The 26,622-nt window shown below is 43.5% G+C and overlaps 1 protein-coding gene across 7 annotated transcripts; it reads right to left on the bottom strand.

Moving 5' to 3' along the window:
* Window positions 1-1,456: 1,456 nt before the first annotated feature.
* On the bottom strand, window positions 1,457-26,622 carry PIF1 (PIF1 5'-to-3' DNA helicase). 7 transcript variants are annotated; one of them, XR_012486961.1, is made up of 20 exons: window positions 26,438-26,622; window positions 24,831-25,385; window positions 23,647-23,782; window positions 23,252-23,377; window positions 22,703-22,856; window positions 22,412-22,526; window positions 21,848-21,954; window positions 18,093-18,232; window positions 15,997-16,103; window positions 15,600-15,687; window positions 15,221-15,366; window positions 14,461-14,637; window positions 13,911-14,127; window positions 11,214-11,284; window positions 8,360-8,488; window positions 7,304-7,394; window positions 4,522-4,704; window positions 4,180-4,273; window positions 3,974-4,052; window positions 1,457-2,186 (listed from the first exon to the last, which is right to left on the bottom strand). XR_012486961.1 is itself a non-coding variant. In XM_074294833.1 (13 exons), exons 2-13 carry the CDS (start codon window positions 25,365-25,367, stop codon window positions 14,038-14,040), a joined length of 1,923 nt encoding a protein of 640 aa, XP_074150934.1. In that variant the 5' UTR covers window positions 25,368-25,385; window positions 26,438-26,622; the 3' UTR covers window positions 13,462-14,037. The 7 variants fall into 7 exon arrangements, 1 of the variants encoding a protein (XP_074150934.1); XR_012486958.1 differs by lacking the exon at window positions 1,457-2,186 and adding an exon at window positions 3,186-3,608; XR_012486959.1 differs by lacking the exon at window positions 1,457-2,186 and adding an exon at window positions 3,186-3,608 and having other exon boundaries at window positions 24,831-26,622.

Genomic DNA, 26,622 nt, shown 5'->3' with positions numbered 1-26,622 from the left:
GGGTAAGAGTCATTGTTCTAGTCACTTCCAGAGCACTTACTAAGTGCCCAGTGTTTGGTACTTAATTGAAGCTCTGAACTTCAATTCTATTTACCAATTGCCTCTATGGGTCTGCTTATTCAGTGCCATGGGGGATATGAGAGAAAGAGGTAACACGGCTCCTCCCTACCTGGATCACTGCAAAGAGTCAGAGGCTGAAACAAGGAGGGAGGGGAGGGAAATGGTAGAAATCAACTGAGAAGGAAATTGGAAGAAAGGAGGCTATAAATGGGCATATATTCAGCAAGCTTCAGTCCCTCCTTTCTTTCCCATCCCCACCCCCATCCACTTTTACACCTTCCACTTTGCACAAATACATCTCCATCTCACACAAGCATTGCCCATCATGGGGGCACACATTCACCTCACAAGTCTACCAGGCACAGGCAGGTTTCTCCCCCTCCTCTCCCTCTTTCCTCCCTTTTCTTTCTCACTGTCTGTCTCTATCTTTGTCTGTCTCTCCCTCTCCTCCTCCCTTTCTCTCCCTCCCTCCCCTTCCCCCCCCTCTCCTTCCCTTTCTCCCCTCCATTAGTTGTTGCTATCCTTGCTCTGCTGGTTTTCCTGAGCATTATGGGAATTGGAGCCTCTGAAGGAATTTGGTCAAGCCCAATCCTGGGTGCTGCGAGGCTGAACCCATCTAAGGGGAGAGACAAAACAGGAGGAGGAGCAGCAGCTAGGAAGGACCTGTATGGTGAGGTTCTTCCTAAGGTCCATGGGGGGATGGGATGGGGGATGGAAAGCCATCAGCTCCCCTTTTTCTCTCCCTCCCACCAGGCAACCTGTTTCCTGATTTATTTCCTCCCCCAGCTGCTGCCCCCAAGTACTGTTTACCTCTCCTGGCTGTCTCAGTCCAGGGCAGGGAGAAGAGTCTAATATTGTTTAAAATCATACAAGCACTCTTGCCTTAAATAGGCATGGAACATGAAGGGGAGGGGAGAGCTGGGGAAAGAGGGAGGGAGAGGGAAACAGGGGTGACTGGAGAGAGTCCAGCCTTTAGGGAGAAAGAGGAGGAGGAAAAGGGAAAGAGAGAAGAAGGGGGAAATTTTTGGCCTTTGGCTTTGGTCCCTAGACATGCCCTAACTATAGCAGGAGGTTTCTCCTATAGGCCAGCATCCTAAGAACCAAACCTGAGACCATTTGGGGTTCAGTCCTGTGGAAAATCACAGCCTTTTATCCTACTCCTTTCTCCCACTGATCTTAGCTCCTGCCTTTGGCCTCTTCTAGATTCTTCTGCACCCCCCCTTCTGTTTAGCCCCACTTCTCGCCTTGCCCCTTCCCCAGCCCTGTAATAGGATATCCCTTGTGCCTGAGAGTTACTTGGGCATCTCTGCTTACTTAACCCAACACCAGCTCAGGACAAGTGAGGCTGAGGGCAGAGAGGGCATCTCTCAGGAAGGAGACCTCTATGGTAGTTCATAGACCAGACTTGCAAAGGAGAAAGTTTCAGAGAAGTAGGAGAAAGAAATGAGGGCAGGAGGAGGAGGGTTTGTTAAAGTGTCCAGTCAAGAACAGATATTGAGAGGAGGGGGAAAGGCCGAAAAATGGAAGAGAAAACCCCAAAGAATTGGGGTAGAGAGTAAAACTCTAGTAGGCAACATGTCTACCTTAACTATTGTCTTAAGCTCTTTGGTTCAAAGTTGTCAGGGACTTAGAAATTTGGGTCCACTCCTTCAATTGAGAGAGCAGGAAACTTGCTATTAAGTGGTGAAGCAGAAGTAGAACTGAGTTCTCTTCCAGTATCAATAGGTTTTCTATTTTACTGGGCTTAAAACTTGGCTCTTTGTAATTTTCTCTTACTGAATTTAGTTCAAAACTGCAAACATTTTTAAGGGGTTTTGTTGAATGTACTCTAGCAGGGTGCCTTGCCCTAATAAACTCTTAATGTTGAATTTGTTACAGTCCAGTATAATTTAGGGGGATAAGATGTGCCTAGTTAGCTACAATATGTAATAGTGGATATTAAAGTTCATGAAATAGATAAAAGATAAAGTACCTTTATGAGGTAGCAATCAGTGAAAAGATCCATGACATATCAGTACCGCAGATGGGCTTTAAAGGATGGGAATTCAACAGATGGAGATAATCCAGGTAGGGTGAACAAAAGCTTTCATCCACAGGCACTGTGCTCTTATTATGTGCCAGCCACCCTAGGAATACAAGCATTTTATGGGCCAAGCAATGGGGATACAAAGACAGAAAATTACTCCCCTCATGGAGTTTTACATTCAGAGGGAAACAAAGTCCATATATATGTGAGCAACATTTGAAACAACCAAACAAATCAAGCAGCCTGGATAAACACCTACTAAGTAATAAATTGCTGGGGACATGACGACTAAAATGAAAGTTAATGTCTATATGGAGCTTTGATTATGCCAAAGTTCCTCACTCCTTCCCTCTCCCCTACAACTTTTCCATCCTTGACTTAACCCTGGTTTTATTGATGGGAAGGAAATCCCTGTCCAAAGGGTATTTGCATTTAAATTGCAAACTGAAAGCCTGTGGAGACCCTCTGACTCTAAAGAGGAAGAGTTTAAGGATAGGCTTTCTGGGACAGAATATAATGAAATGAGTGTTTCTCCCATCTACCTTGCCCAGGACTGCCCAGGGTGGGGTTGGAGATACATTTAAATTTGGTAGGGACATCAGAGTCCGTGTAAGAAAACTGGGACCTGGGGAAATCCAGTGATTTGTCCAAGTTCACACTGATGGTAAATCTCAAAAATCAGGAGGGGGATTTCAAACCAGGTCCCTGACTCTTTGACTCAGTTTTTTGCCTGGGATTATTAAATGAGGCACCCAGTATTGGAGAAAGTCTTCTACTAGAAGTTAGAAGACATGGGTCCTACTCCTATTTTCACTTTGCTATTGAGTTTGGGCAACTTATTTCATCTTTGAGCCTCAGTTTCCCCATCTTTAGGATGAGAGTCAATTAAACCTGCTCACATGAAGTCAGTGATCAAACGATCTAATGAGAAAATGGACTTGGAAGTGCTTTGAAAACTGTAAATTCCCTGTATAAGTATTTGGCTTTATTCCTGCCAAATTCTGGTTAACAATTTCCAAGCCATTGGATGGTGGCTCCAAGAGCAAGTTGGGCTGCCTAGCTTGTGCCTAGCTTTAGGAGGACAAGCTCAAGAGACGGATTGCATTGGCGTGGGCCTGATGTTTATTCTCATTATTATTCCTTGAAAATTTAGGGCCTGTCCTCAAAGCTGGTCCCAACCAGGGCCTGAGGGAGGACAAAGGATTCTGAGGAGGGCCAGGGTGGCCCTCCCACACTCTTGGACTTCAGGAGCCTCCTTCTCACTTCTCCTAGGAACGATCGGCCAGTTAGTGCCACCTGGTGGTTAAGTGGCTTGTGCAGGTCTGGAGAGATTGAGGGGCCTTGGGTCCTGGGGAGGGGTTTTGTAAATGGCGAGTGTATATTATAGTAGCTTAGGGATGAAGGAATTTTCATGTAAACTAGGCTTCACAACATGACCATTTGTCCAGACTTCACATTTGGGGAAAAGGCACGTGCCCTTAGCCTCCGTAGTCTTTTTCTGGACAGTCTGGTGGATGTTGTCCTGTGGAAGAAATACATGGGTGGATGCTATGGGAAGAGAGAGGGGTCTGGGGGGTGGGGTGGGGAGGAGGGGTGGAGCTGGGCCCTAGAATCAGCACTAGGGGAGCTCTCAGTACTTAATAAAATATAAACTCTTATTATTTATTTTTATTATAGCTTTTTATTTACAAGATATATGCATGGGTATTTTTCAGTGAAATGTAAACTCTTTAAGGATCCACATGAATATCTTTGTTTTTGTGTGTATCCTTATCATTGGTTAGTTGGGGTTTAAGGCTTTAAAAGTGAATTACACTGTAGGAGAAAGCAGAAGGGTAATTTGGAGCCAAGGGTTGGAAGGAAGGGGGTTAGATGATGTGTACCTACCTTGGTTAGTCTTGGGCACTTCTGGTGAAGGATGGACAAAGTAGGTTTTTGGCAGATAAAGTCACACAGTAAGGAAATCCTGGTTAGAGCATTACAAAGATATCCTTAGGATTGGAAAGAGCAGAGAATACCCCTTCCTTCCTTTCCCCCAGCTCAGCACCAACCCCTACCCATTTCTTCAGAGGACAATAGAAAACTCTACTTGCACTAGGGTTGTAGGATGGGATGAAAGGAAGGGTCAGGATTCAAGAGTCCACGCCACCTAACTTGTTCTGTGATCTTGGGCCTTAGTTTTCTTATCTGTAAAATGGAGATAGCTGCCCTGTTTCCCTCAGTCATCTTTGATGTTTCTTAAAGGCTATGGAAATGAGCGCTATGGTTTGTATGCTCGCTGTCCTTTCCCTCCCCACCTCCTCAAGTTCTTTTCAGCTATCTTTCTTTTTTCATCAGGGTCTACCCCTTTCCTCCCCCCCCTCTTTTCCCCAAAGGCAACTTGTGGGTGAAAGCTGGAGGTAGGGAGCTGGATCAGGTTGAGTTTTGATGGCTACCTTTCCTTGTTCTTCTCAAATATTTCTAGGACTTGACTAATTTCCTCTTGGGTCCTTGGGCTTGGGAGCCACTTTTGGGATCCTTAAAGTTTTGTTCTTAGGAGTCTTCCTGGGGTTTGGGCTAACTTCACAGTGGAGCCCTTGCACCATCAGCCCAGCATCATTCAAGGCCTTGGGCCCCACCTGGAATGGAACCAAATTATGTTCCCTCCCTTCCCAGGATATTGAATATTGAAGTCAAGTTCCCTCCCAGTCCTCCACACCTCCTATCCTCTGGCACTGGTGTCCTCAAGTAGCTAAATCCCTTAAGCTCTACACCCTTTCTGTTGGAAACTTGCTTTAAGCAGTCACTGACCCATGCTTTGAACTGGAGGAAATAAAAGCCTGGTCTCCACATGCTCCTTCCAGTCATTATTCTTGGAAGGACCCAGGAAGGCAACCAGAATGGAGTTCTATTCCCTCCCCACTTTACTGAGACAGAGTACCTGGTTGCAAATGCCCCATCACCTGTTTCCCTCTTCTCCCCTGAGTGTCTAGAACTAAACTGATTCCTAAGGAGGTACCATTTACATCCTTTCCTTCCTTAAACTCCAAAGTAACTTGTTTCTTCCTCGTTTTTCTGACATGAAACTTATGTGTCCTAGATCTTTGAGAGTTTGAGAGTTCTATGACAGGGTCTGAGTTTTATATGAATTTTGTTTCTCTCCCAGAACTTAGCATCTCACTGCTCTGCAAAAAGAATTCACAATAAAAACAGAAGAGAATTTGGACTTCCCTTCAAAACTTGCCTTTACTACATTCACTCCTGAAGACTCAGTGCTAATTTTCACTAATAATACCTAGCATTTTTTAGCACCTACCATATGCTAAGCCAATTTACAAACTTCTCATTTGATTTTCACAAGATGCCTGGAAGTTATTATCCCAATTTTACAGTTGAAGAAACTAGGCAGTCAAAGGTTAAGTGTCTTGCCCAGGGCCATACAACTAGTGTCTGAGGCAGGATTTGAAATCATGTTTTCCTGATTCCTCCCGTGGAGCAAAGTTCCTTCTGCTGCTGCTTCCCCCACCACTACCACCACCCACTACCACTGCTTCTATTACATTATTATCATTTATATGGCACCAGGCATTGTGCTAAGAATTTTACAAATTATTTCATTTGATGCTCACAATCACCTGTGAAATAGATGCTGTTATCCCCATTTTATAGTTGTAGAAACTGAGTCAATTAAAGTGATTTGCCCAGGGTCAGCAGATGTCTGAAATCAGATTTGAACTCAGGTTTTCCTGACCCCAGACTCCACCCTTTAAGCCACTATGGTACCTAGCTGCCTCCAGCAAAGGTACTGATGAGTACTAATGTAGTTACTAATAGATTAACCACCTTTTCTCTTGGGGCTACAGATCTATATTTAAGGGGAATCTTTGCCAGATAATCCCAACCCAAAATAAAGTCCTTGAAGGTGAGAATTTCAGGCATTAGAATGAGTGATACAGTTATTTTAAGGCTTGAAGCCTCCTTTGACTCTAACTATGGCCAGGTATTATTACTAGATAGTAAAGCCAGGATGAGTAAGTGCAGAGAAAAGTGTGTGGGGAGGTTTCTTTTCCTGTAATACTTGCTGCCGTCCTTCTAATCAAAAGAAATCCTATTCTCACATTCTTAATGTCTGGTTGAAGCTTTAAATCCACACAGACTTTACTGACCATTTCTCTATTTTTTTTTTTTCTGAATCACTCTTGCCCTTAGCTTTGCATTACTCAGTTTCTTTTTAAAAATGTATTTATTTAAAACTTAAATGCAAAAAAAAAAAAAAAAAAAAAAAGGGTGGGAAGGAAAAAAGAGAGAAAAAACATTGTCATGTGCATAGAGAATTCAAAATATGTAACAATAAATTTCCATTTCAGGAAAGCATATATAATAATAGAAGACATTGAATTTATAACTGTCCATTTTTTTCTTTGCTTCCTTGTAGGTTTTCTTTTGTTTTCTGTCATCTACTTTTTACTTTATTCTTTTTTCCCCTTTCCTTTTCTCTCCTCCCCCAAACAGGCTATAGTTAAGCTTGGATATTTTTGTATGTATACCATACATATATACATACATAAATATATATGTATGGTATACACACAAAAATATTTATGTATATACACACAACACACACACACACACACATATATATATATGTATAAATGTGTATGTGTACACTTTTGCCTTATTTTTTGCCTTATTCTCTGGTCCTTCCCCATTTATATTGATCCTGATTCCCTAAATATACTGTAAACTCCTTGAGAATAAAGAACATAGCTTATTTCTTCTGAAGTCAGCCACTGTGGGAATTTGAGCAAGGCACAGTCTCTCTGAGCCTCAGTTTTCTCCTTCCTAAAAATGGGGATAACAATAATACAAACCCCCTATTCTCACTTTGTGAACAGTTAAAGCATCATACAAATCTCAGGTATTATGATGATGCTTTTTTTTGCATCTCTCCCTTCTCCCCACCTCCTCCCCATCTTGGCATTTAGTGAGTCCTCAATAAAGATCTGGTTGTTGATGGTAATGTACTAAAGGGGAGGGGGCTGTTTTTTGCACAAAGGTAGACAAGAAATGAGCCCAGTTTTCAGAATCATTCTCTCCTGGACCTGGCTCCTCCAGGCTCCTAGGAAACTTTGCCTACTTCAAGGTACCCAGGGCACCATCTACGTCAAATGATGAAAACCCCAGCAGTTGCAGAAGGGAGACTGGTTGCCAATTAAAGGAGGGTAGGCAATAAGATACCCTTTTCCTCTGGGTGTCCTCTTCTGTTTGTGCTTCTTCAAGATCCAGTGCAGCAGGGAAGACTGGTTCTGGCCATTTGGGCTTTATGGACCTGAAGAGGAAAGGGAAGATTAGTGAAAGTGGGGGATGGGCCTCAATATCATTCTGGGGGAGTGGAGGCAGCCCTCCCTACCTCTTTTTTTTTTTTTTCCTCCCTCTTTTACTGGACACTGGCCCACAGTAACAATGCTCAGGAGAGGGCTTGCTCAAAGTGCCTTAGGAACACTTAGTAGGTGTTTATTCATAAACTCCCATTAAAGGCACAAATAGAGAATCAAACGTCCCTGTTTTCAAGGAACCATTTAATATCACTTTAGGAGTTTGTCTAGAGAAAGCTACAAGGGCTTAGTAGGGAGTTACTTAAGGTACAAAGTAGTTGTGACTTGCCCAGGTCACACAGCTAGTCTAAGGGAGGATTTGAATCCAGGCCTTTCTTATTAAAAGGCCCATTTTTGTTTAGTCTTTTTCAATCGTGTCAGGCTCTTTTGTTTGCCATTAACTTTTCCAGCTCCTTTTACAGGTGAGAAAATTGAGACAATCAGGGTTAAGTGACTTGCCACACAGCAAGCATCTGAGGCTGGATTTGAACTTAGGACCGCCTGACTATCCACTGCCCCACTTAGGTTACCCTTCAAAGCCCAGTTCAGCAGACTGTTTATTCTCCCCCAATATTTAGGCATCAGAGGAGTGAATGCAAACAACTTACAGAATAAATACAAAGTTAATGGGGGATGAAATCCATAGAATAGTAACAATGAATGCTTAATAAATATTTTTTGAATAAAGAAATAGCAAATAGGCATTGTTTAGCATGTCCAATCTCCAGCCAACTGATTTTGGTGGTGAGATTATACTCCAAGAGCCCTCCTTTGCCAACCTGGGATCTAGTTGTCAAAGGATCAAAGGTCAAAGCTGAGAGGGGCCTGAAGAGGATATCTATCTTATTGACAAGGTAAAATGACTTGCCTAAAGTCTCATTCGAGGCTCTGAATGCTATTCTCTTTCCAGTTCACTCACCTCTTCGATGGTCCCCAGGATTTTGTTGGCACTATCATCAATAGATCAGTGTTTGACTTTTTTTCTTCTTCTTTCTCCGCGGAGAAAATGGAGTCATGTTCAACTTCAATAATTTTGGGTCTTGAACATCTGTGAAAATAGGGACAGACACAAGAACCCCCAGAAACTACTTAGAGAAATGAAGTAATGAGTTGAAATTAGTCATAAAACCAGTCTCCTAATTCTTGAATCCTAGGCTCTTTTCATTGTACCATACTGAGTCTCTAGAAGGGAGGCTGACATTTTCATTACTCCCTCTCCTCCTACCCAACATTTTCCCTCACCCATGGGCCGACGACTTTCAAGAATACCCATTCACCATCATCGGTCCTGAGAGAGAGGAAGAGATAGTCAGGGAAGAAGGAAAGGGATGTGGTGGGGAAGGGGATCAACCAGCCAGGGGCTGAGGTGAAGGGGAGCAAAGTCCAAAAAGCTGTCTCCTGATAGCACCTTTGCCTGTTTAGATATGAGCAGAGTTAGAGACTAACCCAAGTCACCAGCACTTGATAAATGTGCTTCACTCATTGATTCCAGCCATCCATTTAATTCATCCATCTCTACTCCTGCGCTTGGAAGCAGAGCCTGAGCAAAGTGACACACTCCGCCTGTCTCCGGGCTTAAGAGAGAAGTCAGTTCCGGCATTACAAGGTCTAAGTGTGACGGCAGGGAGAAGCAGCCCCCGATCCTTGGAGCCTTTCTCCCGCCACCTCCCGCGTCTCTCCCGGCGTTTCATGGACCTCTTCCCCGCATCCTCCCCCCCCCCCCCCCCCGCACTCATTCCCTTCCCTTTAGAGCTCTCTCGAGGCTGCGGCGATGTCCTCGTGCTGCTCACTCACTTGTAAGGACCAGCCTCTTGATTGCCTGGTAAAACAGGGGCCAGGTTTCTGGGGGGAAGGGTCTGTCTACCAGAACCCTAACAAGCGAGCATGGGGGGGAATAAAAGCAGGGAGCCGAGCGGGGACGAGATGCCCAGGCCTAGGAAAATTCTGGCTTAGCGGGGATCGGATGTTTGGGGGGGGTAGTTTGTCTTCATCTCCTGCTCTCCTTTCTTTAGATTCGCCCTTCAGAACTCCCCTCTGCAACTAAAGAGGCGGAGGGGGTGGGCAGGTCCTTTGAGTGGATGCCGACCAATAGCTTTCATTGTCCTTTCATTGTTGTCCCGGAAACGACTCAGGAAACGAGACAGCCCAGGTGCTGAGCGTGGGTGCAAGCGTTGTGGCCCCGAGTTGGGGTGGGGGTAGGGCGGTGGACTCCCAGCCCCTTTCCCCCCAGGCCTGGGAAGCCCGGGTTCCCCTCCCACCGGCGGCCCTGTCAGACGGTTCCCAGCGATAATCATCAGGAGGGTGAGGATGCTGATAGCAGCTCTACATCGAAGAGTATTTTACAGTTCAGAGCATTTGACACACGTCGATTTGATGGTCACGAAAGACTCTTGTCAGGGTCAGAGCAGGAGCGAGTGGGCCTGGATCCCTTCCGAGGTGCACTCAGTGGTTCTGAATGCAGACGTGCTCCCGGCCGGGTCAGAGCCACAATCGGGGCGGCCACGAGGAGGCGCCACACTCCAGCTAATGGCAATCTCTCCATCCAGGTTCATAGGTGCTGGTAAGCACTGACCTTTTTTCTCTCTCGGAGTCCTCCATGACTCTTCTCTTTCCCTCATCGCTGTCCCAGCCAATCACTTCCCAGTCCTTTCACTTCCATCCTGCCAGTCTATTCCGTCTGTCCCTCCCCTCCGCCCAAGTCCTGCTGCTTGCCCTCAGTCTGGTCTGATCCGCCCTGCGCATCACGGCCAGAAGTGTCCCAGGTGCAGCTGCGCGGGCTCCCAGGTGCAGCTGCGCGGGCTCCCAGGTTTCAGGCAGCTGAGAGCCGGGTCAGCGGAGAACTGGGCAGAGGCGGGGATCGCTCCCGCGTCCGAGGCGTGAAGTGGGCGGCAGCGGAGATCCAAGGGAGCGGTCCACGCGCCGCGTAAATGCGGTCACTGCATGCTGGGCCACCAACCCACCGGCTCTGCGCTCTCCGCGGTGCTGTTCTGTAGTGTGCTACCGTACACTGGGTACCATCTCTTACTACTATACATACACCAGCTACCATCTTACACACTATAGTATGTATACTGTACTATTAGACACTAGCTCATCATTATGTACTATGCTATGAGACACTAGCTACTATTATATAATGTTATTAGACACTAGCTGCTATAAAATTTATTATATACTAGGTACTGTTATATATTATTATTTAGTACATAATTTGTTATATGTATTATACATAGTATATACATGTTATAGATATAGTATATTTTTTACATACATATTCTCCCATTAGAATGTAGGTTTGAGGACAGTGATTTTTTTTGCTTCCTTTTTGTGTCCCTCAGCACTTACCACATGTGCCTATTGCACATAATGCTTAATAAATTTTTGTTGATTGTTTGACTGATAGACTTAATTGCATCATTCTTTTGCTCAAATATTTCAGTGGCTCCCTTGTTGCCTACCAAGTAAATTCAAATTCCAAAGCCTTCCATATTTTGGTACCCCATAAATTTCCAGCTCTCTTGCTGTTACTTTTCTATTGTAGGCACATAGTTCTATTTTATGGCTTTCCTTCTCCCAGTCTTTGCTCATGTTATTTCTTATGCAAACAAAAATACTTTCCTTTGTTTCACAAAGATTTTTAGGCCAAACTCCTTTGAGGGATTGAGAATCTCACTTAGGAGGTTCTGATGACCTGGGCCTTGATGCAATAGCATGGCTTAATTAAAAAACAAGAACTTGGGGCAGCTAGGTGGCATAGGGAAAAGAGCACTCACTTGTCCTAGAGTCAGGAAGACTCAAGTTCAAGTCTAATCTCCAGCTGGGGTAGTCACTTAAGTCCAGTTGCCTAAAAAAGAAAAACAACATCATGAAGACCTCCCCTTCTTCTCTCATCAGCAGTCTGGGACGGATTGTCTTCCTTGACTAAAAGTACAGCTTCCATGACTTAATGCTTTCTGATTAAGCATTGTTATATTTTTCAAGAAATTTTTTCCAATTGTGTGACTCATGGGAGCTACCTTGATGGAAGCTTTTTTTTCCTTTTTCAAATCAAATAGTTGTGGGTTTCTTGTTTGTTTGGGCTTGTTTTTGTTTTACAGTTGAGAACACGTACAGAAGGATATTGTCTTCCTTGTCATTTTCAGTCAGTTGTGTTATGGGGAAACATTAACTTAGCTGCTGCTCCTAAGTGTGAGTTCCTTATCCAGAGACCAACAAGCAGACAAACATACTGCTGGAGGAACTGAATCATATCTATCTTGATATTCCCTTCATAAAGGAAGAAGGAAAAAAAAAAAAAAAAAAAGGAAGCTGCAGCTGAATAGAATGCCGGTTCACAGATCCTCTTTGCAGAAATAAATGGAGTTGGACTTAATCCTATTTTGTAAATGAGAAAAAACAAGCTCTGAAAAGGGTGACTGGTGCCCATTGACATCAAACAGGGAGGGAGTGTGGGAAGCAAAGATACCTATCCTGAGGTTTGGTGGTTGTCTGTCTTGTCAGAAGCACAGCCAGGAGAGGAATGGAGCATGACCAACCTAGCCCATCATTCAATGGAGGCACTATAGGAATTCAGCAATAGGAAGGGGGACCAACAAGGTGGAGGGGGATGTTGCAGGGTGAGAAAGTAGCCAAGGTACAGTGGCAAAATCCAGAGAATTGGGAATACAGCTGGGAGATGTATTTGAACCTAGAGCTCCAATCCATGCTGGTCACCACACTGCTACTCACCACACTGCTACTCACTAGGTTTATTTATTCCTTCATTCATTTATACCTGGACTCCTGGTGAGAAACTTTCCTTATCAACCTGTATGTATTTTGCAATTTATAGTGTTTTTTGGCGGAACATGAAAAGTTAAATGTTGGCTTTGTCAGCTAATATTACTTAATATCTCTCCTCCCAGGCTATAAACTCCAGGGAGGGCGGGGACTATGCCTTATCGAAACTTTGTATATCTTCCTTAGTTTTGCCCAGTGTAGGATTGCTAATGAATGCCTTTATTCCTCTCAGAGCAGAATGTGTTCAAACTGTTAAGTCAATTTGTCTGATTAGCTGAAAGATAATCATGAGTCCAGTAGGGTGTAATTCATTCCAAACGTAATTCTCTGTCCCCAGAACATACAGTAGCTGAAGCTGTGAGGATGGCTTCCCAGTTGTGCATGATTATATATCTCTATGGGAAAATTTGGGCTCCCTGGGCAGAGATCCCCTAGACCTTACCTCTCCCTAGTAGCCATGCTGTTCTTTGCCTTATCATGTTTTTATTGTGTAAATGGTTCTCTTGATTCTGCTTACCTCACTCTGTATCAGTTCATACAAGTCTTTCCTGGTTTCTCTGAGACCATCCTCTTCATCATTTTTTAACATCACAATAATATTCCATTATGTCCATATACCATAATTTTATCAATTGATGGGCATCCCCTTGGTTTCCAGTGTCAAAAAGAACTACTATATTTTGTACATATGGTTCCTTTTTCTCTTTCTTTGATCTCTTTAGGATTTAGATTCAATAGAGGTATCGCTAGGCCTAGGGTATGAACACTGTAGTGATTTTTAGACATAGTTACAAATTGCTTTCTAAAATGTTACAGTTCCTATTTTCCATCAACCTCTCCAGCAATTGTCAATTTTGTTTTTTCCTCATCTTTGCTAATCCTATGGGTGTGAAACAGAACTTTAGAGTTACTTACAATTATATTTAATTATTGGTGATTTGGAGCATTTTTTTTCTATGTAGTTGTAAATAGCTTACATGTCTTTTTTTGAAAACTTCCAGTTCATATCCTTTAACCATTTATCTCTCAGCAAATGGCTTCTGTTCTTTAATATTAATTTAATTTAAATTAATATCTTTAATTTAAATAATTTCCTGATAGAATGTACTTTAATTTCCATCGGTATAATTCATACATAAGCTTACCAACTAATAAGGTTTTTCTTGCCTCATAGACTTTGGTAAGCCTACAGACCCATGTCAGAATAATGTCTTTAGATACATAAAATGAAACATTACAGAGTGACAAAGAAAATTAACTATATTGAAATACAGTTGTGTGGGGGTGCATATATATTTACATATTTTTAAAAACCTCTGAACTAGAGCTTATTTGTGGCTCCCAGGAATGAGGGAGAGAAGAGGAAGTTTGAGTCATAGTCGACAAGGGGAAGAGAATCTTTCTCTCAGCTCCCAGCCCCTTCTGGAAATTATGGAAGTGAAAAAATCACAACCCCCTCCATATAAAAGTGTGACTTCTGATTGGAAGACAAAGATGATGGATACAGGACTAAAGTCCATGCTCTAGTAGCCAGAGAAGTAGGGTAAGGATTCCCTGCTCAGAGGGAAGAGTGAGGTAGTAGAAGACACTTTTCCCTGCCCAAAGATGAACAGAAAAAGAATGATGTCTGGGAGAAGTGACACAGATCTTCCCCTTGAGAATGAAGGGGAGGGACATATAACAGAACTTACAAGATAAATATCTAGGCTTGAAAGGGCTCTCACAAGCCATTCTGTACATTCCTCTTATTTTATGGATGAGGAAGTGGAGGTCTGGAGGTTAAGTGCTGAGTTCAAGGTCATACAGGTAGTATGAGAATTAGGATTTTCTGCCCTTTTTGGTGCTGGAACTTGTGTCAGGGTCTATGTTTTCTTGTTCTGAATCGTTTTCATCCTCATTCAAATAAGCCTAGGACAGAGACAGACAGGTCAGCATTCAGTATCTCCTCCCTGTACCTATTCCCTGTACCTGGAGGCACCATTCTGCCTAGACATCCCAGCACCCTCCTGCCTGCATTCTAGTATTAACTCTCTTCCCTGGGGATCACCTGACTGATTCTTCCTAAGTTAATCCAACAAGGAGACCTCCAGATCGTCATTTCTATCACCCTACACCTGCATGGTCTCCCTGCAGAGTGGATCCCCTGCCAGTCCATTCCTCCTGGCTGCTGCTCTAGGGCCCAAACCAGCCTTCCAGAGCATTTCTCTTTTCTGGTTCATTTATCACACCCATCTTAGTTACCTGCTGCCGTAGAGAAGCATAGTATTTTAGCACCCGAGGATCGCACCGTACCACAGAGGGGTCAAAGTCCAGCACTCGCAAACCCTGCAGGCTTCGAGCTCGTGAGAGGGCCACGTAGGCCTGGCCGCTCTCAAACACTCGGGCCAGTGAGATCTCCACACAGTCAAGAGTCATGCCCTAGAACATGGGAGGCAAATACCTCTGTTAGCTGCAATTTCAGGCCTCCAAAGGTCCTGAAGAGTTGCTTTCTAAAAGGTGAAGGGGGAAAAAGGCAGGAGGTAGGAAACAAAAACTGGGATCTGGGTGAGAGGGAAGAGAGAAATATAGATATATCATCTTACAGAGAGAAAGGTTTAGAGGGACAGTGACTCCCTCGAGGCCACAGAAACCATACTGGTGGATGCTAAAGCAGAAAGATAGAGGTGCAATGCCAGGAGAAAAGATTCAGCAGCAGCCCTAATAACCCTCTCAAAATGGCTTTGCAATGCTCTGAAATACGTGATCCTGGGGAAAGAGGATGGAGTCCTCCAAAAGCTTGCTCTGTGCCCTTGAGATACAAAGAGATATATATCTATATTTCTATATATCTATCTAGATAGATATATTCCACGACTTCTGGAAACATATCCTTAAAGACACAGACTTTCCTACCCCCCCCCCTTCCATACCTAAATCATCAGACTCTCCCTCAGCCTCCACTCTAGCCCAAGATTCATTCTGTATATTCCTCTGTCTCTTCCATCCTTTCCTTGGTTCTCACCTGACTCTTGTGAATGGACAGAGCCCAGGCTAAGCGGAGGGGCAGCTGTTGCCTGGTGAGGAGCTGGCCACCAGGGCCATGAACAGTCCATCGTTCAGTCCTTATAACCTCTGTGACTCCACATAGGAATTTCACTCTGGGAAGCCCTGGTTGGGGTAGGCAGGGAGTGAAGAAGAGAAAACCAGACTATTAATACTCAGAGCTAGGAAGGAAGTGGAATCGAGCCATGAAGACCTAAGGTCAGAGAATCAGGAGCCTGGCAGTTTGTCCAGAAACCTCGTTGCATCCTACTGTTGCTGGTCCTTCTTCCCTCAGAACTGGGGGTTGCCCCTCTGGTTAGACCTGCTTTTTATCCCAGTGGAAGCCAAGGAGGTCTTACCTCTACCATCTGTTTCAAATCCAACCACGACCCCTCGGGCTCCATTTACCAGACCCTGAGACACTGCCAAGTTCTTCACCAGCATCACCTAGTGATGTAATCATAAGTCTATAAGAAATGGAAAGACCCTTACTGATAGTTTGGTGCTTATCCCCTTATGTCAAACAGTGGACTGGGGCAGGGTGATGAGATGGGAACAAGATACACCGGCCCAGAGAGCAGGAGACCCAAGCTCTAGAACTAACAGGACAAAAGGAGAGAAAACCAGGCTCAAAAACTGAGGGAAATCATGGGCAGGCAAGAAACGAGGACTACCTTCAGAGACCCAGACCCTCGAGATGACCCTGCTGGGATCTGGGACTTAGCTCTGCCCCTGCGGTCCCACCTTCCCACTTACCTGGGCCCCTAACTTGAGCTGCAGGAGGTGACTCACTGGACACTGAGAATCAATAGTCTTCACCATGTCAGGGTTACTGTCCACAGCTTCATAGTTATAGACTTGGCCTGGGAGAACACAATTTGGTAGCCACTGAAAAGTATTTCTCATGTGAAAAGTTGAAGATATGCAATTTAGATAAGACATGGCCTAACTCTTATAGAGTTTACAGTCTGAGAATGAATAGGATTCAGAGGCAAGGCATTATCTGGCAATATCATCAGTCCTCTTCAAAAAAAAAAAAAAGGAACAAAAGGATAAACAATAATAACCCTGTAAAGTAGGCACTATTAATAACCCATCATACAGAGAGTGAAACTGACCCCAGAGAGATTGTTGTTCATCCCTTTCCCCACCCTTTTTTGGGTGGGGTGAGGTAGTTGAGGTTAAGTGATTTGCCCAGAGTCATATAACTAGTAAATGTTAAATGTCTGAGGCTGATTTGAACGCAGTCCTCCTGACTCCAGAACAGATGGTCTATCCACTGTGCCATCCAGCTGCCTTTTCAGATTTCATTTTTGAAGAGGACTGATGACATTGCCAGGTGATCTCTTCACTCCTGGCTGAAACAGATTTAAATAAGGCAGAGTAGTGCGGTCATCAGACTCCCTTTCTCTTTCCCACAGTCATTGGAAGTCCAGTGTCAGGACAAAAAGTCAAGATGACTGGAATCTCCAGTGTCTGACTATTCTCTTAAGTCCTTTCATGGCCATTGGAACATATTGTTCTCCTCCACCCCTTCCGCCAGGGAAGGCCTGGGGTAGACTCAGCAATGGATTTGAGGGATTATTAGGAAAGCAGAGAAGGTAGAGGATTCTGTAGATTGGATAATTTAAGAAGGAAACAGTTTGAGAGCTGGACCTTGAAAGATGGTAATTGCCACTGAGGAAATGGCTTAGTAGGACTTGGCAATATTTTCCTCCCTGGTCTATTGATCTCTCCTGGCGTGGATTTTACAATAAAATATTCATCCATTTAACTTAAAATTTCATGAAAATGCAAAGATCCTGAGAGTCATCATATGTGGTCTTCATTGTCAAGAATGCCTGAGGCTAAGGAGAGGCAAAGGGAGGACTGGTCAGTGAGGATTCAGTCTTGGGAGCACGGACTTTGTTTACTTTCCTGCAAGTCATTTTCATAGGGGGAGGGCAGAGTAAGTGGATCTGTAAAGGGACAAGGCAAAGTGAGAAGGGGGGAAAAAGATGACAATGAGAGATGACAAAGTTTTCTAAAGGCTAGCTAGCTCTGGTGATCCAAATCCTATGATTATCTCAAATCTTACTCAGTCCTAAGTCTTAGACCTATATAAAACAGAAGTCATCCCATAGAACTGGTATAGGGATGGGCGTCCTGGTCCCTTCCAGCAGGATATGTGCTCTGACCCCTGCTAAATATATGACTGGGGCTCCTGGTTGGTCCCCTCCTCCCAGGAGGAGAGGAGAAGAAACTGAAGAAGAGGAATGTGTCAAAGAAATTGGCAACTGAGTAAGAACGAGCTGCCCACTTGGTGGATGGAGAAAAGATGGTGATGGATGGCTTCCTCCACTTTGCTGAAACACCGCCAGTGTCTGAGAAAAAGATTAACTGACTTGCTCTAGCCACACAGTTGTGTATGAGGCAATACTAGAAGTCAGATTTTCCTGATTCCAGTCAAGGGCTCTTGACTACTATATCAAAAATCAGCATAAGTGAGGATCATCATCTTCCCTTTTGTCAAAGTGGCAGAACTCTGGGCACATATATGTTTGTGTATTTGTGTAAACTCACATACATCCATATTTCCTCATTTATTTCTCCAACAGCCCTGTGGGGTAGTTGCTATTAATATCTCCATTTTACAGATGAGGGAATGGAAAATGAATAGGTTAAATGATTTGCCTAGAGCTACACAGCAGTAAGCATCTGAGACAGTGTTAAAATTCATAAGTTCTGACTCTATTTCCACTACAATCCCTATTAGGCAGGCCAGCAGTCTACAGCTCCAACTCTCTGGAATAGTTTTCCTCTCTCTGCCCCCTACTCACTACCTTTTCAAGGCCCATTTATTTCCTCCTTACCGGGCAGCAGCTGCAGCCTTCGCTCATTGGTCAAAGCCACGTCATCCTGATGGGTACAGAGTCTTGTGGCCAGGATCCCATCGTGCTCCACTTTGTGTTTGGCTGTGGCCTTTAGCTGCTGGGTCACCTCGTCTGAGCACCTGAGGTAGGGAGATATGGGGTATCATTATTAGGGTAGACACTCCCCAACCCACTGAAGACCACACTCCACCCGCAGGAAAGGTAAGGGAGATGATATCTGTCCTGGTAAGAGGGTGTGTGTGAAGTGGATTTTGCAAAGTTACAAGGCATGTGACTCCCAAGTAATATGAGAAGGTACTCCCAATCCTGATGTTTTGCAGAGGCCCGTGGGGGTCAAATATTGCATCAGTTTTTCAGAATTTTTTTAATATATTGATCAGTGTTCTCTTCCTCCTCTTTTTTCTCTTTAAAATATTTGTTACTAAATTCTTGTTGATAAATTCTCTCCCTTCTCTTAAGCTATTTTCTGTTTCTAGAAATGCTTTCCCTCTTCTATCCATTCATCCATATTCTCCCCCATCCTTTAAGGCTTAGGTACAGGTCTGTTTCCATCATGAAGTCTTCTTTGATTACACTTACCCTCAGGACATATTGAGAAGAGGGCTGGGGAGCTTGGGATCAGGGAGGCCTGAAGACCTGATTTCTCATTTCCTTGCTCCAAAACGTACTTCCTTTGTGACATTGGGCAAGTCTTAACCACCTCTAAGCCCTGGTTTCTCGATCTGTAAAATGAGGACAATAATACCTATACTAACTACCTGACAGGGCTGATGAAAGGCTAAAATGAACCTATAAAATGTTCTGCAAACTTTTAATTTATGTCAGTTATTACTCTTTCCTCCCAGAGTTATCCTGAGGAGATTGATTTGTAAAATGTGAGGAGCTACAGGAATAGGGCTGAGTCTAAAATCATAGAATGGGGTTAGGAAGTGACTCCAAATGCCAAGGTCCACCTCTCATTTTACAGATTAGCCAGCTGAGATTCACATTAGAAAGTGTGCTATACATCAACCCTGAAGTCAGGAGGACCTGAGTTCAAATTTGGCTTCAGACACAACCCTTCCTAGCTGAATACCCTGGGCAAGTCATTTAACCCCAATTGCCTCAGCCCAAAAAAAAAAAAAAAAAAAAAAAAAAAAAAGAAAAGAAAAAAAAGTGTGCTATATATGTGTCTGAAGCTGGCTTTGAATCCAAGCCTTTCTGACTTCAAATCTAATTCTTCATTTAGCATTTCATTATTTTCCTCCTCCTCCTTTTTTTTTTTTTTTTTTTTTTTTGGATGAGTAGTTGGGATGAAGTGGTTTATACAGGATCACACAATTAGTAAGTGTCAATTAAAAAAAAATTATTATAGCTTTTTATTTACCAGATATATGCATGGGTAATTTTTCAGCATTGACAATTGCAAAACCTTTTGTTCCAACTTTTCCCCTTTTTCCCCCCACCCTTTCCCCCAGATGGCAGGTTGACCAATACATGTTAAATATGTTAAAGTATAAGTTAAATACAATATATGTATATGTGTCCAAAGGTGTCAACATTTTAACTCAGGTCTTCCTGACTCCAGGATCAGTACTCTATTCACTGTGCCACTTAGTTGCCCTATCTAATGATCTTCAACTTCTCTCTGTTGCCTCTTTCTTGCTCCAGGCCATATTTAACTAGTTTGCACAGAATTTATGTATTAAGCCAGAGAATTCCATATTGGATTTCTCATTGGTTGGCAGTTATTTTCTTGTAGTTCTAATGTTTCACTTGCCTTTTCCCCCCAGTTACAATGTAGCTGCTGTGTGGTCATATAGCTATAACTCCAGTTAGGGGTTCCTAACTGGGAGGACAGTGAATTAAAAAAAAAATATTTTGATAATTATTTCATTATAATTAATTTGTAATTCTTTTAAATTTTATTTAATACACTTAAAAAACATGATTCTGAGATGGCATGTATAAGGTTTGCCAGAGTTCATAACATGAAAAGATTAAGAGAACCCCTGATCTGGGGCATGATCTGGCTCTTTACCCTTTTTGCCTCTTTCTTCATGACAATCTTCCTGCTCCTCATCCTTATCATTAGTTGTCTATGTGAGCATATAAAAAACTCTCAATAAAAAATTGTTGACTGATTTTAATTCACTAAAAATGTTTCTTTTCATGATATATGGATGGTTTCAGAAAAACTTGAGAAGACTTGTATGAACCAATGTAGAGTAAGTGAGTAGAAGTAGGAGAACATGGTACAAAGTAACAGAATATTGTAAAATTAACCACCTGTGAAAAACTTAGTAACTGATCAATACAATAATCCAGAACAATTCTAAAGGCCTCAGGATAAAACATGCTATCCACCTCCATATAGAGAAATGATGGACTCAGAGTGCAAGACTAAAGCATGTTGTTTCCTTTAATTTTCTTGCTTTCTCTCTGTCCCCAGTCCAAATATGGCTAATAGGGATAATACAGAAATATATTTGTAATGGGTATTATGTTTCCTGACTTCTTAATAGGTGCAGGAAGGAGTGAAGGGAGGGGGAGATTAAATTTTTTTAAAAGTCTTATTTATTCTTTCATTTTCAGAGGCATTATGGAATAAATAGAATATTGGTCTTAAAATTGGGAAGGCCTGAATTAATTTTTTTCCTCTTTTGCTAATTTTTTTTTTTAATTAAAGCTTTTTATTTACAAAATATATGCATGGGTAATTTTTCAACACTGACCCTTGCAAAACCTTCTGTTCCAACTTCCCCCCTCCTTCCCCTCTCCCCCTCTCCTAGGTGGTAGGTAGTCCAATATACATTAAATATGTTAAAATGTATGTTAAATCCAATATATGTATACATAGTTATACATTTATTTTGCTACATAAGAAAAATAGGATCAAGAAAAAAAAGAGAGAAAAAAAATAAAATGTAAGTTGTGATCCACCCTCAGTTCCCACAGGCCTCTCTCTGGGTATAGATGGCTCTCTTCATTACTGAACAATTGGAATTGGTTTGAATCATCTTATTGTTGAAGAGAGCCACATCCATCAGAATTGGTCATATAGGACCATATAGGAATTCAAAAGCTACTTCATATACTTAACTATCCTTAATAGCTGTATGACACTAGCAAGTCACTTAATTTCTCTGGGCCTCAGTTTCCAGATTTATAGAAAGAGTTGGACTAGACAGCCTCTAAGGCTCCTTAATAGTTCTATAGCTATGATCCTTCAATTTCTTCCTCTATATAGTTTATGCCCTCATCATTGTCAGTAGATTTGGACTGTGGCTTCCTCTCTCTAGGCTTTTTCTCTTTGAACCTCTGCCATACCACTGCATAATTAATCTTCTTTTACCACGACTTAGGCTGTGTAGCCTTTCTGATAAGAAACCTTCAGTGGCTCCTATTTCTTACCCTATCAAATCTAAACTCCCATGTGGAATTAGGGTCGTTCTTTTATTCTTGCACCAATTTGATCCCAGGATCATAATTAGTAGTATTGGCACCTGGGGCAAGCAATAGGAAATGGACCCTTGAATCAATTTTCTAATTTCTCATACAAACCATATCAATGAGCATAGAGTAACTTCTCTTTGCTTTTCTCCCTTCTCATCTTGTCCCTACAAATCCAATCAGTCACCCCTTTTACTGAGCCTTCCTTCTGTTGAGTAAATTTAAATCACAGGATAGTGTCATATTCTTTCTATGTGTACAGCTTCAAACAAACAAAAAATTTCCACAAAGCTTGGACTCACCTGCCTAGCCTAACGGCCTGTAGCAGTGAGATAAAAGTCTGGTCTGTCTGTCTCCACACTTCAGTCAGCTCCATAGTCAACTGGATACATTTCCTCCAGCTTTTTGCCTGGTAGGGAGAGAGATAGAAACAGAGAAAGGGAAAGGGAGGAGGGAAGAAGAGTAGGCAGGAGAAAGGGAAGGAGGAAGAGAGAGAATAAAAAGTGGGTAAGAATTCCTTTGCATAAGTGGGGGACTATGGGTATAGAACATTATGCACACTGTAAAACTTGATTTTACATTTTGCATTGTTTAATTATTTCTAAAGTGCTTTTTCTCTTTTTATTTTTTGTACTGATGGATTGAGAGGCAGAGAGTAAAGAAAGGGTGATATCTGGAAATAAAAGATATAAATTAAAAAAGGAATAGGGAAAATTATTTCTCTTAGTAGAGGGGAGCAATCTCATTGTCTAGGTGGGACAGATACTCAAGTAAGAAAGGGGAGACTCTAGTTTGGTGAGAAGAGAGGAAAATGTGGGTTATTTGATTTTACTGGAGGAAAAAAGAGCATGGTTGGGGACAGACACCTGGAAGCAGAACTGAGGGGGCTGGTTGTTCTTGGTCACTGGTGGCAGTTGCAGGAAGTCTCCACAAATGATGAGTTGAATCCCCCCAAAGGGCTTGTCCTGCTGTCTAACAACTCTGGAAAGAAAAAGGAAGAGATGGGAAGGGGCAATCTATCCAGATTGATAGATCTGGATGTTCCTCCAAGACTCACAAGCAACCTCAGGAATGGTCAGACCCTTCTCTACCTAACCTGGTACGATATTGCCCTTTCCCCCAAAACCATGCCATCCCTTCCTCTCCAGCACACAAACCTGGCCACCGCTTCCAGCTTGTCAAACAGACTTGCCTCTACCATGGAGACTTCATCGATGACAAGACGCTGACAGCTCACCCAACTCTGCCGTACATTGGATCTCTGTGCCAGAGCCACACACTGGGCAAGAGGGGCCTTTCCTGAACCAATTCCTAGTAAAAGCCAGAGTCTCAGGTTAGTTCTGTGAAGTGACTGACCTCCCTCCTGGAGAGTCTCACCTGTCTTTGGAGCCAGCCTTGTTAGACCTTAGCCCATCCTTTAGACTACAAAGAGCCTTCTCTAAGAATCCAGCTTTAGAAGTCTGCTTCAGGGAGACTATCTAGTCTAACCCTTTCTTTTACAGATGAGGAAACAGAGGCCCAGAAAAGATAAGTAATGTGCTTAAGGTCAAACAGATAGTGTTAAAGGTGGCATTTGAATCCAGGTCTTTTTCACTTTTATCTGAAGATTTTCCTTGAATTCTAATATCCTAACCCATCTAGAAACCTAGTGTTTCAGTTGTGCCCCAGCCCTGCCCCTTCCCATACCCTAATTTCCTACTACAAACCTGCAAAGGCATGAAGGGTGGTACCCCCAATGTGGCAGGCAGCCACTCCGGTGCTGGCTGTGACTACTGTGCCCTTTGGGGGGAGGGAGCCGAGGATCCTCTTCAGCAGGTAGGATTTCCCTGTGCCTGGTCAGGGGCCAAAGGAGTTAAGGAAACATTGGATGACTTCTCAGGTGATCCTTGAAGATCCCCATCACTTTCTTCCTATGCTTGGTCCCCATTCCCTTTTTATAAAAACTCAATTTTATTTTATTTTCAGTTCAGAATTCTTTCCACCTCTCCCTCTACCATCCATTGAGAAAACAAGAAGAGCAAAACTTAGAAATAGGTAGAGCCAAGCAAAACAAATCCCCACATTAATCTCCCCATCTCCTTTAAACCCATGTGCTCCCCACCTGCGCTTCCAGTGAAGAAGATGCTCTTGCCCCTCAGCACAGCATTGAGCACCCGTGCTTGCTCCTGGGACAGCTGGGGCTTGGGGGTGGGAAGCTGGAGCCGATGCCTGAGTACCATGCTCTTGGTAGAAGATGCCTAGAAAGCAGAAGGGGAGGACTAGTCTAGAGTCAGAAGTGCTTTCTGAGAGCCAAGGAGCTCTTGAGATATATGCTGGATTCAGAGGCAAAGGACCAGAGAAAAAGTCAGAATCTGACTCTGTTGTGGAGGCTGTATGACTGTAAGGAAATCACCTCCCTTACCAATGTGCCCAATTTCTCATCTGAAAAATGAGACTCCTTGAAGCCAGGGACCTTTTCATTTTTTTCTTCATATACCCAGCACATAGCACAAGGCCTGACACAAATATTTGTTAATTAATCAGATCAGGTCCCTAAATCTCTGTTCCTTATTAATTTTTCCCTTTCCCTCTAATCTTTCTTATCCTGTAATATTTTATTTTTTGGGGGGGAGAGATAGAGAAATCATATATACCTGGAATTTTATCTACACAGGGAACTTGCAATGAAGAAACTCTTTCCACTAATATAAATTTGCAAATCTTCTATAACCAGGCCCTCAGGAAATTAAGTGATTTGTTCTTGAGTTATAGGATTATCAGGGGTCAGAGCAGGATTGAAACCCAGGTATTTTCAACCCTAAGGCCTGGCTATTCATTATGCTATGTTGCCTTTTACTCAGTCATAATGACAATGTAAATATCTTAACATATATACCTCTTTTTTTAAAAAATCAGAACTTGACAAACACTAAATTAAATGATCATTTCCAAAATGGAACAGAAAAAGTGATTTGTCTACAAAATAGCAGACCTTTAGTATCATTTTAAAAATACATAAACTCAACCTACTTTTTAAACTATTTTTTTTCCAAATTACATATATTTAAAAACCACTTTATATATATATTACCTTGACAGATCCTTTCAATAACCTTGTGATGGAAAGGATTTTCTCCTTGTTACAGGTAAGAAAATAGGAATCCAAAGTCACAAAGCTAGTTAAGTGGCAACTGGATTAGATGTGAGCTGTTCTCCCCTTGGTGTTGCCATGATTCCTTTATCGCCCTCTCCTCACCCCTGTGTACCCCTGTACTCCCATTCCGCAGTTGCTGACTCAGTTCTCACCTTGCCTGATTGGTTTCCGTCTTGGGGACATTGCCGCTTCACAGGGGTTGTGTCCTGAGTTCCAGTGGCCACTAACGGTTGCATGTTCTCTGGTTGGATAGGACTGATGTTATAAAAGGCCTGAGGTCGGGGGCCAAACAGCCGGGATCGGAAAGGGGCTGGCCCTGGGCCGGGAGCTGTGGCCAGTTTAAGACGCAAAGTCCGTAGGAAGCGCCTCAGCCTGTCGGGTGGGCAGTCAGATAGCAGCAGCTGGATGGGACCCGCGCTAAGGCCAGAGTCAGAATCAGGACTGAGCCGAAGGGCACTTCGGCCAACAGCTGCAAATCGGGTGAAAAGTCTGGCACTGCGCAGGGGGAAGCAGCGGGACCGACCTGTCCCCTGAAGGCGCAGCACCAATTCCCTCCGTTCATTTCGGCCCAAGCTGAGCTCAGCATCCTTGATGGCCTGCCGTCTCCTGGGTTGTCCACCAGGGCTCAGCTCCTCTAGGGCCACACGGCAATGTAGCGCTGAGCTGCCTGGTTCCGACTCCGAGAGCATGGCAGGACAGCTCTGACCCTGTCCAGGGATAGAGTCTGTTAAATGGGCACAGAAGTCTGACACAAGACAGGGGGTTAATATCCATCCTTAAGGATTGTAGTATCCTAGATGATGGACATGGAAATGGACAGATGGTGAATTTAAACCAAAAAGACTTATCAGAGGAGAAAAAAAAAAGTTGGAGATGGAGGGTCTGTCATTTGAATACATGAGGGGCAAGCAGAAGAGATAGAGAATCTGTCATCCCCAAAGAAGGAAGAATTGGGTATAAGATACAATACAAGAATTGACTGAGGGTAGGTTCTAGAACTGGAATACACACCAGGGGGAAGCTGAATCTCCATCATTTTGGGGATCCCGAAAATGGAAGAAATGAAACAAGAAATGGATACAGTTTAATTTAATCAAGTTCAATAAACATTTAGCATCCCTCTCTATGGCTGTTTCTTCATTTGTAAAAATATGGGTATTGACCTCTGAGGTCTCTAACAGATAGTCCAGACCTATGCTATCATAAGCACGGACTATGTGCAAGGTGCACGGGCCCTGGGGATATAAAAAGAAAACCAAAAGATTTTTGCTCTCCAACAACTTATATGAGGTGGCCCGAGAAACAGAACTGGGACGGGGATTGGGACTTCGGATTTGACCGGAGGCACCCACTTAGGGATTTGTCACAGAACATAGGGGCACAGTAACTATCACAAGAGATGCAGAATCTATGGTGGGGCAATGGGGACATCAGGATTGTCACAAGGATGGAGAAAAGAGAATCCAGAGGGATCAACGAGACCCTTCGTGGGGGTGGTGGGGCACGTGGGAGGAGAATGTTGAGTTCGGAGAAAAGAAGCGGGAGTTTGGGGAGAGTTGGAGAGTTAGCAGGACAGGGAAACAGTATGGAGGGAGAAGTGGGAGGGCTGCCGAGAAGTAAGTGTTCCGGAGCTTCTGAGGAGGAGGCTTCGTGCTACACCTCCAAGCTTCGAAAAGGACACGCAAGCCCCTTCCCCAGAAGCCCGGGTTACTGGGTTAAGCATGAGTCTCTACCGACCCCTCTCTGCAGCCACACAAACCTTCCCGCGTGGATCCAAGTTCCAGAACTGGCCAAGCCCCTTCGCCCCTCCCCGTCCCACGCTGTGGTTTCCACCTGCAGGAAACAGTTTCTAGCAGTCTGTCTCCGAGAAAGGATGAATGGATGAACGGATGGACGGACGCGGCGGCAAACACGCCGAAGCCGGTACCGACTCCAAAGCTAGAG

Source organism: Sminthopsis crassicaudata, chromosome 2 (assembly GCF_048593235.1).
Source record: "Sminthopsis crassicaudata isolate SCR6 chromosome 2, ASM4859323v1, whole genome shotgun sequence".
NCBI classification, from domain to species: Eukaryota; Metazoa; Chordata; class Mammalia; order Dasyuromorphia; family Dasyuridae; genus Sminthopsis; species Sminthopsis crassicaudata.
The sequence above is the reverse complement of the archived record's forward strand: the minus strand, read 5'-3'. Positions and strand labels throughout refer to the sequence as shown.

Excerpts from the sequence above, each read along its gene's own strand:
- PIF1 (XM_074294833.1), bottom strand. The coding sequence starts at position 25,367 with ATGCTCTCGGAGTCGGAACCAGGCAGCTCAGCGCTACATTGCCGTGTG. Across the intron at positions 22,527-22,702 it reads AAGCTGGAAGCGGTGGCCAG|AGTTGTTAGACAGCAGGACA; the intron begins GTTTGTGTGCTG and ends TTTTCTTTCCAG. Across the intron at positions 15,688-15,996 it reads AGCTCAAGTTAGGGGCCCAG|GTGATGCTGGTGAAGAACTT; the intron begins GTAAGTGGGAAG and ends TTACATCACTAG.